The sequence below is a fragment of the Prunus persica genome, chromosome G4, assembly GCF_000346465.2.
Source record: "Prunus persica cultivar Lovell chromosome G4, Prunus_persica_NCBIv2, whole genome shotgun sequence".
NCBI classification, from domain to species: Eukaryota; Viridiplantae; Streptophyta; class Magnoliopsida; order Rosales; family Rosaceae; genus Prunus; species Prunus persica.
This window is the reverse complement of record NC_034012.1, coordinates 8,393,848-8,405,879: the sequence shown is the minus strand read 5'-3', so window position 1 is coordinate 8,405,879 and position 12,032 is coordinate 8,393,848. Positions and strand designations below refer to the sequence as shown.

At 37.7% G+C, this 12,032-nt stretch overlaps 5 protein-coding genes across 6 annotated transcripts; 1 reads left to right on the top strand and 4 right to left on the bottom strand.

Moving 5' to 3' along the window:
• LOC18781117 (probable glutathione S-transferase) lies at window positions 136-1,574 on the bottom strand. Its single transcript, XM_007212616.2, has 2 exons — window positions 1,147-1,574; window positions 136-679 (listed from the first exon to the last, which is right to left on the bottom strand). Exons 1-2 carry the CDS (start codon window positions 1,462-1,464, stop codon window positions 347-349), a joined length of 651 nt encoding a protein of 216 aa, XP_007212678.1. The 5' UTR covers window positions 1,465-1,574; the 3' UTR covers window positions 136-346.
• Window positions 2,242-6,292, bottom strand: LOC18778800 (probable glutathione S-transferase). Of its 2 annotated transcripts, XM_020561746.1 has the most exons (3): window positions 5,578-6,292; window positions 5,154-5,380; window positions 2,242-2,395 (listed from the first exon to the last, which is right to left on the bottom strand). In XM_020561746.1, the coding sequence occupies exons 1-3, from the start codon at window positions 5,875-5,877 to the stop codon at window positions 2,272-2,274; spliced, it is 651 nt and encodes a 216-aa protein (XP_020417335.1). In that variant the 5' UTR covers window positions 5,878-6,292; the 3' UTR covers window positions 2,242-2,271. The 2 variants fall into 2 exon arrangements, with proteins under 2 accessions (XP_020417335.1, XP_020417334.1); XM_020561745.1 differs by lacking the exon at window positions 2,242-2,395 and having other exon boundaries at window positions 4,832-5,380; window positions 5,578-6,279.
• On the top strand, window positions 3,823-4,868 carry LOC18779997 (probable glutathione S-transferase). Its single transcript, XM_007214325.2, has 2 exons — window positions 3,823-4,158; window positions 4,343-4,868. The coding sequence occupies exons 1-2, from the start codon at window positions 3,844-3,846 to the stop codon at window positions 4,688-4,690; spliced, it is 663 nt and encodes a 220-aa protein (XP_007214387.1). The 5' UTR covers window positions 3,823-3,843; the 3' UTR covers window positions 4,691-4,868.
• LOC18780231 (probable glutathione S-transferase parC) lies at window positions 6,815-7,981 on the bottom strand. The gene is made up of 2 exons (XM_007211968.2): window positions 7,400-7,981; window positions 6,815-7,319 (listed from the first exon to the last, which is right to left on the bottom strand). The coding sequence occupies exons 1-2, from the start codon at window positions 7,712-7,714 to the stop codon at window positions 6,975-6,977; spliced, it is 660 nt and encodes a 219-aa protein (XP_007212030.1). The 5' UTR covers window positions 7,715-7,981; the 3' UTR covers window positions 6,815-6,974.
• On the bottom strand, window positions 9,296-10,492 carry LOC18780903 (probable glutathione S-transferase parC). The gene is made up of 2 exons (XM_007213421.2): window positions 9,999-10,492; window positions 9,296-9,786 (listed from the first exon to the last, which is right to left on the bottom strand). Exons 1-2 carry the CDS (start codon window positions 10,314-10,316, stop codon window positions 9,442-9,444), a joined length of 663 nt encoding a protein of 220 aa, XP_007213483.1. The 5' UTR covers window positions 10,317-10,492; the 3' UTR covers window positions 9,296-9,441.

The following is a 12,032-nucleotide window of genomic DNA, read 5'->3' as shown; positions in this document are numbered from 1 at the left end:
CGAAGGGGATTGATCAGTAGATGCATGGGCACTTAAGCTTGTACTTTTTCTGTGTTTCAAGTTTTGGGTTCTTTATATTTGCAATAAAAGAGGGCAACTTTGTTGTGCCTGATCTTGTCATATGCTCTCCTTTTGTTTGGTTTTGCAGTGAAATTATCAAATTGTTGTGAACTTGTTACAGCAAAGAAGTTTAAGCCATTCAAGTATCAACAATCAACCAAAAAACATAATTTAGACACTCACAGAACCAAAGGATCTCTCACTGGAAAAACAAAGTTGAGAGGAAAATGAACCAGAAGAGAACAACAACATAACATTTGATTGCAGGACTGGCTAGCAGCCTATTCTATCCAGTTATCCAGCCAAGAAGAAACTCATACACCTTTTTAGGGTCGGCAAGAGATTTCGAAACGCTCTCCCGCTGCATGCACCTCTTGGCCCATTCAATCAGCTTGGGGCACTCTGCCTCTGTGCTGAAGTTTCCAAGGGTCTCAAATGCATAAAACCAGTTGTAGGATGTGATGAGTGCAATGTCCAAGAACCCAAAGCTCTCACCCCCAAAGTAAGGCTTGTCTCCAAGCTCTCCTTCCAACTGCTTAAGGATGTCGATGAATTCCTTCTTGGCTTCCTCAAGTTCTTCTCCTTTTGTGCTCCATAGTTTCTTCCTAGCATCAGGTACCTACAATTTTCCAAAAGAAAAATTGTAGACTATTCAGTGTTTTCACTTTTTATAAAAAAAATTCCACCAAAAGAAAACAAGAGGAATATACAAAAATAAATTGGTGTTGTTCTTCATTGTCTCAGACAGCAATATGTTGCATATTAACCTGTTTCAAAAATGGCTTAACCTCAAAATTGATCTGCTTCCCCTTAAAAAAAAAAATGCTCTGAATTTCTTTCAATTTGGATTTGTGAAAACATACCAATTTCAAATATGTCCATTTTTTTTTCTTTTTTCAGTATGATCACAAAAAGAGAGTGACATATTAAAACACATGAAAACAAATATCCAAGATGGTAAAAATCCATGCAAATCCAAATCACATATAAAATTAAATTAAATTGCAAACAATATATACATATGATACCAACTTAAAAGGAGAAGGGAAAATAGAAAATTATACAGAAAACAAGTTCATTAATTACCTTCTTATCAATGAAATCAGCCCAGACCCTGGCCCGAGCTCTCTGGTAAGGATCAGAGGGAAGCAAAGGAGCTTTACCCTCCCAAACCTCATCAATGTATTGCACAATGATGAGTGACTCACAGACCGGTTTACCGTTGTGGATGAGAACCGGGATCTTCTTGTGAACCGGGTTCATCTGCAGAAGCAGTGAGCTCTTGTTCCTCAAGTCCTGCTCTCTGTACTCATACTTGACACCCTTCTCGTCCAGAGCTATCGTTGCCCTCGTCCCATACATGCTTGGCCAGAATCCCAAAACAACAACCTCATCATCCGCCATTTCCGACACACACAAACTTCCTCTTCTTGTAGCAGCTTAGCTTGTTGCTAAACTCAAAGACTCATCAAGCAAGAAAGGCATGCAGCACTGACTTCTACTGCTAAGACTGCAATTTAAGTGTAACGTTTATATAATACAAAAGGATGATGCGACATCGTTTTGGATTTTAACTATGAGGTGTCTGCGTGTGCTTTGGCTTGTAGTGTTGACATTTGTAAACTTGATCAATAGTGCCAGTAGTTGTCACTGCTTTCGTCATATGTGATTGTGGGCTAGCATTGTAGGTGATCTTTAAAAAGTTGATGCTACAGCACTAAGTGCTAGTCATAATTTAAAGCTTCTAATAAATAAATTTTATCAATGGTAAAGCCGAAGTCTTGAGGATCCACTTGTCATAAAAGTTTTATATTGAAAGATAAATATCTTCAAGATTGGAGCTGCACGATTTGCCAGAGAAAGTGATTATGCTGCTGATCACCTTGCTTCTATCCAGTGGGAGTTTTTCTTTTTGGGGTTCGAGTGTTTAAAGTAGCTCCTATTTATTTATTTTAACAAGTAATAGTCTAAACAATAAGACAAGAGGATTTTTCACACACATCACAAAGGTGTCATGAGGATTTTTCACACTCGTCTGCAAGTAAGGCCCTTTTCCAGACCCTGGTTGGCAAGCAGCTCCTATTTTTATTAGATTGAGAAAAAAAAAATGAAGCTGAAAGGAAAGAAAACTAGAACAGCCTAAGACTTCATTGCAGACTCTCTAATTAACATTGTGTGATAATTAATATGCTAGAACCCTATTTTCTTCTTCTACTCCATACCAAACATCTTCTTCATGCCAATAACAGACTCATACACCTTTTTATGGTCAGGAAGTGTTTTGCACACACTGTCCTTCTGCATGCACCTCTTGGCCCATGCAATCAGCTTGGGACTCTCTGCCTCTATGCTGAAGTTTCCACAGGTCTCAAATTCATAGAACCAAGCTGTAGAATGTGATAAGGGAAATGTCCAGGAACCCAAAACTCTCACCCTCAAAGTAAGGTTAATTTGTTTCCAAGCTCTCCTTCCAACTGCTTCAGGACTTCGATAAATTCCTCCCCAATTTTAAGAAAATTTGCATAAGAAAATTGCTAGACAATTCAATGGGATTAGTTAAAATGTTATTTTTAATCCTACTTCCTTCCTGCAGAGAATTATCACTCACCCCAAAAAAAAAAAAAAAACACTGTTTCTGCGAAGCTTATAGGGCTTCCAGCTCCCCCATGACTATTCAGTTTATCAAAACTAGGGATGACAGAAATTCCCACGGGGACGGGTCCCCGACCCTAATGGGAGGAGATTTCGGGGTCAAACGGGTATCGGGTACGGGAATTTCCGAACTTGAAAAATCCCCTACGGATATGGGGAGGGGATGGTATTGGTGTCCCCATCCCCAAACCCGATCCGAAAATATATATGTTTATATTTAAATAAATACATATATAATTACAATATTTATGTTTAACCCTAAGTTAACCTCTCTCTCCTAATTCTTTCTAATCTTCTTTGGAATTTCATATTGATGTGATTCTGAATAGTTGAGTTAAACTTTATAGTTAATTTGGATGTGTTGAATGATAATTTAATATGAAATTTAATGTTAAAATATATGATAAATATTTTTTATGCAAACAAATTCAGGGATTCGGGGCAGGTATGAGGAATAGTCCCCCGATGAGAACGGAGATGGGGATGGGTTCGAGAACAGAGGCGGGGATGGAGAGCGAGGACGAGGATGATACTGTCATACCCGGCCCCTACCCGACTCGTTTCCGAAATACATACAATAAAAAACAATACAAAAACAAATGGACTTGTTTCCGTCAAACTCTCTGGTCATATGTTTTTGGTGGTTTGCCTTTGTAGTCAAATTATCAAGTTCTCAACTTCTACTAAATGTTTTCTTGTCAACTGCATTATGATATATTCTGTGCAGGCTCAAGAAGCTATATATATATCACCTCCCTTGACCCAAAAAAGAAAAGAAAAAAAGCTATCGCTTATCTCCTTCAAATATTTTATATGCCTAAAAAGTCATTAAAAATTGTATATTTTCAGTTTATTCTTTGGTATTTGTGTTGCGTGTTCAAGTTCGTCTACCTAAAACCAATGGGGTCCTTGACCCAAAAAATAATAAAATAATAAAATCCATACGTTAGTCCTACTTTCTCAATTATATTATTAGGAACAGTATTCAATGAAAATATATCGAACGCATGCAATGACGTAATCTGATTGCTGCTGCTTTGAATGTTTGTCCATAAATACTCACACTGACACACATCACCACCCTCCACAGCTCCATATCTTAATTAAGCTAAGTTCAAATTTGAGTCTTCAATGGCGGATGAGGTGTTGTTGTTGGACTTCTGGCCAAGCCCATTTGGGATGAGGGTGAGAGTTGCACTGGCTGAGAAGGGCATTCAGTACGAGTACAAAGAGGAGGACTTGAGTAACAAGAGTGCACTGTTGCTCCAGTCGAACCCGGTTCACAAGAAGATCCCGGTTCTCATTCACAATGGCAAACCGGTGTCCGAGTCCCTAGTTGCCCTTGAGTACATTGATGAGGTTTGGAAGGATAAAACTCCTCTGTTGCCCTCTGATCCTTACCTTAGAGCCCAAGCCAGGTTCTGGGCTGACTTCGTTGACAAGAAGGTATCATTTTACTAACTTACTAATTTTTTACCGTAAGTCCTATATCAACATGAAAAATATTAGTACAGAACCTTTACATGGAGTTCTAAAGAATTACTGTGAAAATCTCGAAATATGGATAAAGGGTCTTTGACCTCCTGTTTAACCATAAAATTTTCTGCAATTTTGGTGATGTTAAATGCAGGTGTATGAGATTGGGAAGGTGCTACGGTCAACCAAAGGAGAAGAACAGGAAGCAGCTAAGAAAGAGTTCCTTGAGTGCATTGGATTGTTGGAAGAGAAGCTTGGAGACAAGCCTTACTTTGGCGGTGAGACCCTCGGGTTCGTCGATGTGGCTCTTATTCCGTTCTATAGCTGGTTTTATGCGTATGAGAAACTTGGCAACTTCAGTATAGAGGCAGAGCAGCCAAAGTTTTATGCATGGGCAAAGAGGTGCATGCAGAAGGAGAGTGTGTCCAAGTCTCTTGCTGACCAGAAAGCGATCTATGACTTTTTTCTGCAGCGCATGAAAGCGAGGGGGATTGATCAGTAGATGCATGGGCACTTGAGCTTGTGCTTTTTCTGTGTCTCAAGTTTCAACCTGTGTTTTGTGTTCTTTATATTTGCAATAAGGCGGCACTTGACCAAGCCCACTACAGTATATGGAGGAGCTTTGTTGTATATGGCTGTGTAGTCAAATTATCAAATTGCTGTGAACTTTTTATATCAAAGGATTTTGAGCCATTCAAATATCAACAAGCAGCTAAAAAAACATAATTTAGACACAAAACCAAAGGATCTCTCACTGGAAAAACAAAGCTGAAAGGAAAAAGAAAAAACAGAAGAAACACAGCCTAACATTTGATTGCAGGACCTCCTATGGTGATAATATGCTGGCTAGCAGCCTATTCTATCCCGCTATCCTACCAAGAAGAAAGTCATACACCTTCTTAGGGTCGGCCAGAGATTTCGATACGCTCTCCCGGTGCGTGCATCTTTTGGCCCATTCAATCAGCTTGGGGCACTCTGCCTCTAATCTGAAGTTTCCAAAGGTCTCAAATGCATAAAACCAGCTGTAGAATGTGATGAGAGCAATGTCTAGGAACCCAAACCTCTCACCCCCAAAATAAGGCTTGTCTCCAATCTCTCCTTCCAACTGCGTAAGGATTTCGATGAATTCCTTCTTGGCTGCTTCATGTTCTTCTCCTTTTGTGCTCCATAATTTCTTCCCAGCATCAAATACCTACAATTTTCCAAAAATACAAAAAAATTAAAAGAAAAGAAGCATCAAGAGAAAATTCCTTTTTGGCTGCTTATTGTTTTCTTTTTCTTTTTAATAAAAAATTTCACCAAAATAAAAGAAGAAGATATAACCAGAGAGAGGACAAGAGACGTTTTTGGGAAACCAGACAGCAACATGTTGCATATGTTAATTACTACCTTCTTATCAATGAAATCAGCCCAGAATCTGACACGAGCTCTCTGGTAAGGATCAGAGGGAAGCAGAGGAGCTTTATCCCTCCAAATCTCATCAACATACTGCACAATGATGAGGGACTCACAGACCGGTTTACCGTTGTGGATGAGAACCGGGTTCATCTGCAGAAGCAGTGAGCTCTTGTTACTCAAGTCCTCCTCTCTGTACTCATACTTGACACCCTTCTCGTCCAGAGCTATCGTTGCCCTCGTCCCATACGTGCTTGGCCAGAACCCCAAAACAACAACCTCCTCGTCCGCCATTGTTGGCACACAAACTTCTTCTTCTTGCAGCTCAGCTTACCTTCTTGGTAAACTCCAATACTGACTGATGAACAAGAAAAGAATGCAGCACTTAATTCTACTGCTGAGGCTGTAATTGAAGTGCAACGTTTTATATATTGACATTTGTTTGAAGATTATCTGTGATGCAGTGGTTGATGTTAATTAGCAATTAATCAAAGTGATTAGCAAGTGCCAGAAATTGTCATTGCTTTCGTCCTTTGTGATTGTGGGCTCTCTCCCAAAATATTTTATATGAAGAGATCAGAGAACCATGCACTTTGAATATAACTCAAGGTGATGCTTTGAATATAACTCAAGGTGATGTAGACCACATTTATTAACCACATTATTGACTACGTGTATTAAAGAAGTGGTTGGCAATAGTATTATTTAACTCGAAATGCCTTCAGAACTAATTGCTAATCACAATTTAAAGCTTCTAATTAAATAAGTTTTATCACTGGTAAAGCCGAAGTCTTGAGCACCCACTTGTCATGAAAGTATTATGTTGAAAGATAAATATCTTCAAGATTGGAGCTGCAGGATTTGCCTGAGAAAGTGCTTATGCCGTGGATCACCTTGTTTTTGTCATGTGGGAGTTTTTCTTCTGGGCTTTCAAGTGTTTAAAGTGCATATATATATATATATATATATATATATATTTTAATACAAACGTTAATTTAAATTATAAAACAAGTGGGATATCTTCATTTCATACACATATTATCAAAATATCATTGAGTTCGAACATGAATGAGATATCTTCACTTTACACACACACTATTATGTGCCAGTACGTACTCATCTACAAATCAAGTCCTTTTTTTCTAGACTACACTTCTGTCGGGAAGCAGCTCCTATTTTTTAGATTGAGAAAAAATATATACATCTTAAAATGGAAGGAAGAGAGAACTAAAGTAGAGCAAAGACACATCAAAGTGTCTATTTTATTATTGTTATAATACAAACATACCCTTTTGACATGACATTCAGAAGACACACCAAAGTGTCTAACCAGGAAAAAAAAAAAGGCCCTGAAAGGAAAGAAAACTAGAATTAAAGCCTGTTTTCTTATTCTATTCCACACCAAACATCTTCTTCATACCAAGAACAAACTCATAGATCTTCTTGTTGTCAGGAAGAGTTTTGGACACACTCTCCTTCTGCATGCACCTCTTGGCCCATGCAATCAGCTTGGGACACTCTGCCTCTGTGCTGAAGTTTCCACAAGTCTCAAATGCATAGAACCAGCTGTAGAATGTGATGAGAGCAATGTCCAGGAACCCAAAACTCTCACCCTCAAAATAAGGCTTGTTTCCAAGCTCTCCTTCCAACTGCTTAAGGACTTCAATGAACTCCTTCTTGCCTGCCTCTTGTTCCTCCCCTTTTGTGGCCCATATTATCCTCCCAGCATCATATAGCTGCAATTTTAAGAATCATTCCATCAGAAATTGCTAGAGAATTCAATTGGGATTAGTTAAAATGTTTCCAAGCTACTTACCTTCTTATCAATGAAATCAGCCCAGAACCTGGAGCGAGCTCTCAGGTAAGGATCAGAGGGAAGCAGAGGAGCTTTGTCCCTCCAAACCTCATCAACATACTGCACAATGATGAGAGACTCGCAGACCGGTTTGCCGTTGTGGATGAGAACCGGGATCTTCTTGTGAACCGGGTTCATCTGCAGAAGCAGTGGGCTCTTGTTCCTCAAGTCCTCCTCTCTGTACTCATACTTGACACCCTTCTCAGCCAGCGCCACTCTGGCCCTCATCCCAAACATGCTTGCCCAGAAGTCCAAAAGAATAACCTCGTCCGCCATTGTTGACACAGAAACAAGCTTCTTCTAGCTCTATCTCTAGCTCTAGCTTGACACTACTACACTGTGCCGAGAAGAGGATATATATATAAAGGTGTTTGATATGTTTGCATGTGCTTAAAAATTGTCGTGGCTGATTTTGGGAGGGGGTGTGATGTGGTGTATGTCGTTTGCTTGAAACGCGTTGTATTTTTGCAACCAAAGCTTCTGGGAGATGTCATTGCTTTCGAGGTTGCAACTTGCAGCTAGCTACATGTGGAATATTCCATGATGCGAGGCTTACTCTATTCAAGTATATCTTCTACCAATAAACCACTCATTTATTATGTAATAAATATAAAAACTCATCATACCAACCATAGTCTGAAATATCGATAATATCGAGGAAATATCGGGGATATTTTGATTTTTTTGAATTACGGATATTTCGGAACATATCCATATACATATCATATAAATATCGATAATATCGACGATAATATCGGAAAATATCGATGTCGATAATTTCGCTCACATTTCAGCAATATTTTGTCAAAATATCGGTGTAATATCGCTAAAATATCGAAAATATCGATGTGAAGGAAAAAAAAAAAGGAAAAAGGGGAGAAAAAAGCACAAAGGGGATATGAACCCCTCCCATTTTACTCCTCCAACACCTTAAACACCATATCACTTATGTTTTTGTGATAATATGCTAAAATATTTATATTTATATGGGTGGTATGTTAACAATTACATGCAAAACTATTTTGGGGATTTATCATTTGATGACTACTCTTCACAATACACTTACTCTACACATAGAGATGATGAAGATAGTGAAAAATTTGAACCTCGTAGGAACTCTATGTGGTACTAAGTCACTCATGTATCTTACCATGCAATGTATAAAGTGTAAAATATTATAGTAAATCATTATATATAAATGATTACGGTGTATTTAATCTTTTTTCATTAATTATTACATATTTTTTACACTCATAGTGTTTGCCCGCTTGCTGTATAATCAACTTAAATTAGTTAAATCCATCATGCAATGCATTTCCTTCTCATTTTTTGTGATAAACTCATAGATAATTGACTAAATAAACATTCTCCAAAGTTTCAATAAAAATTTTCAAGTTTTTCTTACAATTTCCGTGGTTTTTATTCAATTTTTATCGATATCAATAATATCTCGATATTTCCATCGAAATTTCCATATTTTTGGACTATCGATATTTCCAATATCATCGATATTTTATACCTTGATACCAACCACGTAATATCGTGACAGGCACCAATGCCATTGAAAAATTTATCAAAATCTAGCCATGTGGTACGTTACACATGTTGTTAGGGTAATTTGGTCTATTCATTCCTCTTATACTCTTGGATCTGTTGTTTTTGAGCTTAAATTACAAGCCACTCACTCGAAGGGCCCACCACTTGATTTTAGTGGCTTATATTGGTCATATTTTACCTTCGCTTGATATTAGTCTCATACTGAACTTTCGCGCAATATCATCTCCTAGAGCCTTCCCTAATTTGATGGCTGAAGCTCTTTCCCTAAAATGACCAGACATTGACAGACACATCAAAGTGTTTGTCTTGGATACACATCCTCTTGACTTACGTAGACACACCAAAAGTGTTCACCAGAATTTCATACATGCTAAGAACACAAGCTGAAAGAAAGAGAACAAACACAAGTACAACACGACTGAGAACATATCTCAATTTTTCTTGCTCTATTCCTTACCAAACATCTTCTTCAGCAGAAGAGTAAACTCATACACCTTTTTTGGTTCAGCAACAGATTTGGCCACACTCTCCTTCTGCATGCACCTCTTGGCCCATTCAATCAATTTAGGGCACTCTGCCTCTATGCTAAAGTTTCCACATGTCTCATAGGAAAAAAACCAGCTGTAGAATGTGACTAGGGCAACGTCCAAGAACCCAAATATCTCACCCCCAAAATAAGTATTGTCTCCAAGCTGCCCTTCCAACAGCTTAAGAATTTCGATCAATTTCTTCTTGGCTGCCTCTTGTTCTTTTCCTTTTGTGGCCCATATATTCTTCCCAGCCTCGTATAACTGCAACACAAAAATATTGCATCAAACAATTTTAATTTTCTTTTGTGTGCACTAACATGTTAGGTTACGTAAGAAACTGTGAATCTGAACTATTGATCAGCTGAAATCTTGTTATTGAACATTGAACTAACAAGATCTCGTCTCATGTCATATTAGATTGAAAGTTCACAAAATATATATACTAAATTAATTAATTAGACAAAAGAACTTACATTCTTATCAATGTAACTAACCCAAAACCTGGCCTGAGCTCTCTGGTAAGGATCAGAGGGAAGCAAAGGAGCTTTGTCCTTCCAAGCCTCATCAATGTATTGCACAATGTTGGCTGACTCGCAGACGGGTTTTCCGTTGTGGATGAGAACCGGGATTTTCTTGTGAAACGGGTTCATCTGCAGAAGTAGTGGACTCTTGTTGTAAAGCAAATCCTCCTCTCTGGACTCATACTTGACACCCTTCTCAGCCAGCGCAACTCTCACCCTCATCCCAAACATGCTTGGCCAGAAGTCCAAAAGAACAACCTCGTCCGCCATTATACACACAAGCTAGCTAGCTGCTTGCTAAAACTCAGAGACTCAGAAAACAGAAGGCTATATATATAGTGCTCAGGCAGGCTGTATGCGCAATGTGCAAGGCATAATATATATACAATTTTTCATTTTGGTTTTGTGAATTTAACAGTTGTTACATACCATACCTAAATGGTTTTTTTATTTTCTAAGTTAAATTTAATTGTCGAATGGGAATCAAACTGTATAAATACAAATTCGACGCTTTTATTTATTGTGAATTCGATGCTTATTTGTGATTGGTTGCAATTATTCTCACTTGGTCTGATAGGATAGATAAGCACTGTTTGCTGGGCTCTTTCTGGATGCGGGTTACCGACACTAGTACAATGATTGGGTTTGGACACAATTTTTATTAGTGCTCTTTAATGAAAAAAACGACAGATATTTGTGCTCTATGCCAATAACCACCCTGCAGCCACTTTTAAATTGTCGGTTCCCTCTATAGCAGTTTCCATTGGTTATAGGTCACAAATTTGTCGTCAATGTCCACCTTTGCAAAGCACAAAAACTGATCTTTGTCAAAATTCAAATATGTTTACTAATCAAATTTACAAGTTAACGAAATATCTAAAACATAATGTGAAACAATACAAAAAATAGTAAAGATAAGTTGTATAACAATAAGGATAACTAACTAGAATTTCACGGAGTACCAGAGAAAATATACATCCAACATCGAAACCTTGACAGAAGCCTAAACACAGAACAAAAAAAATCCGGACCCAAATCAAAATCTGTTTCCCATCCAGGAATATCAAACCACATCTTTCTTCTTCCAAAAGAATATCAAACCAAGGGTCTGAAGTCCGAAGGATGGTTGTAACATGAAACTAGTACAGTTTATTATTTTGGTTCTGTCATTTTTTTTTGTAAGGATTGGTTCTGTCATGTTATTTGGTATGTTGCAAGGGTTTAGATATTAAAGGTTCAAAAATCCAACCAACAAACTGCGCAAAAATAAGCGAAAATAAAACAGGGATGTCCTGACACTTTTTTTCAGCAACCAAAAGGAATTCCCAACCTAAAATCAGAACCGAACAAATATGTCAAAACTTATACAGGCAGACACGAACCCACAAAAGCTACAATTAATTCTTACCTTGTGGATGAGAGAGCTAGGAAGCAGAGAATAAGGAAACCCAAGCCAAAATCAATATGAAAGACACAATTTAAAAACAATAAACCAAATCAAACAAAGATCGATCCAGAAATCCAAAAAAAAAAATTCAAACCATCATTTGGACTCATCCTAGACGCAGAGAGAGAGAGAGAGAGAGAGAGAGAGAGAGAGAGAGAGAGAGCGCGAGAGCGAGGAGTGAGAGCTTTAGGCACGGTTTAAAGTTTTCCATGCCTTATTATCTAACTGTTTTAAACAATTAGTCATGAAAATTATTATTGAGGGGTTAATAGAACTAAGCACTTTGTTATACTTTTTTTTAAAATATAATATTAAGCACAAAATCGTTGTAAGCGTGTCCTAAAGTTATTTAGCATATTAATAAAAAAAAATTATTTGGCATTTCCACAAAAACTACTTCTTAAAAAATATATACTAAAAGCACGAAAATCATGAATTTTGTTTGAAAATGAAAATGGTGTACATTTGACCATTTTATATAGACAATAATATGCATGCAAAACAAAATGTTTAGGCACGAAAGATATAAATGTGGCCTA

Coding starts and splice junctions, on each gene's coding strand:
- LOC18780231 (XM_007211968.2), bottom strand. CDS start 7,714: ATGGCGGACGAGGTTATTCTTTTGGACTTCTGGGCAAGCATGTTTGGG. Junction 7,320..7,399: donor CTGATTTCATTGATAAGAAG/GTAAGTAGCTTG, acceptor TTAAAATTGCAG/CTATATGATGCTGGGAGGAT.
- LOC18781117 (XM_007212616.2), bottom strand. CDS start 1,464: ATGGCGGATGATGAGGTTGTTGTTTTGGGATTCTGGCCAAGCATGTAT. Junction 680..1,146: donor CTGATTTCATTGATAAGAAG/GTAATTAATGAA, acceptor GGAAAATTGTAG/GTACCTGATGCTAGGAAGAA.
- LOC18780903 (XM_007213421.2), bottom strand. CDS start 10,316: ATGGCGGACGAGGTTGTTCTTTTGGACTTCTGGCCAAGCATGTTTGGG. Junction 9,787..9,998: donor TTAGTTACATTGATAAGAAT/GTAAGTTCTTTT, acceptor TTTGTGTTGCAG/TTATACGAGGCTGGGAAGAA.
- LOC18779997 (XM_007214325.2), top strand. CDS start 3,844: ATGGCGGATGAGGTGTTGTTGTTGGACTTCTGGCCAAGCCCATTTGGG. Junction 4,159..4,342: donor CTGACTTCGTTGACAAGAAG/GTATCATTTTAC, acceptor TGTTAAATGCAG/GTGTATGAGATTGGGAAGGT.
- LOC18778800 (XM_020561746.1), bottom strand. CDS start 5,877: ATGGCGGACGAGGAGGTTGTTGTTTTGGGGTTCTGGCCAAGCACGTAT. Junction 5,381..5,577: donor CTGATTTCATTGATAAGAAG/GTAGTAATTAAC, acceptor GGAAAATTGTAG/GTATTTGATGCTGGGAAGAA. Junction 2,396..5,153: donor TTAGAGGCAGAGTGCCCCAA/GCTGATTGAATG, acceptor AGAGGCAGAGAG/TCCCAAGCTGATTGCATGGG.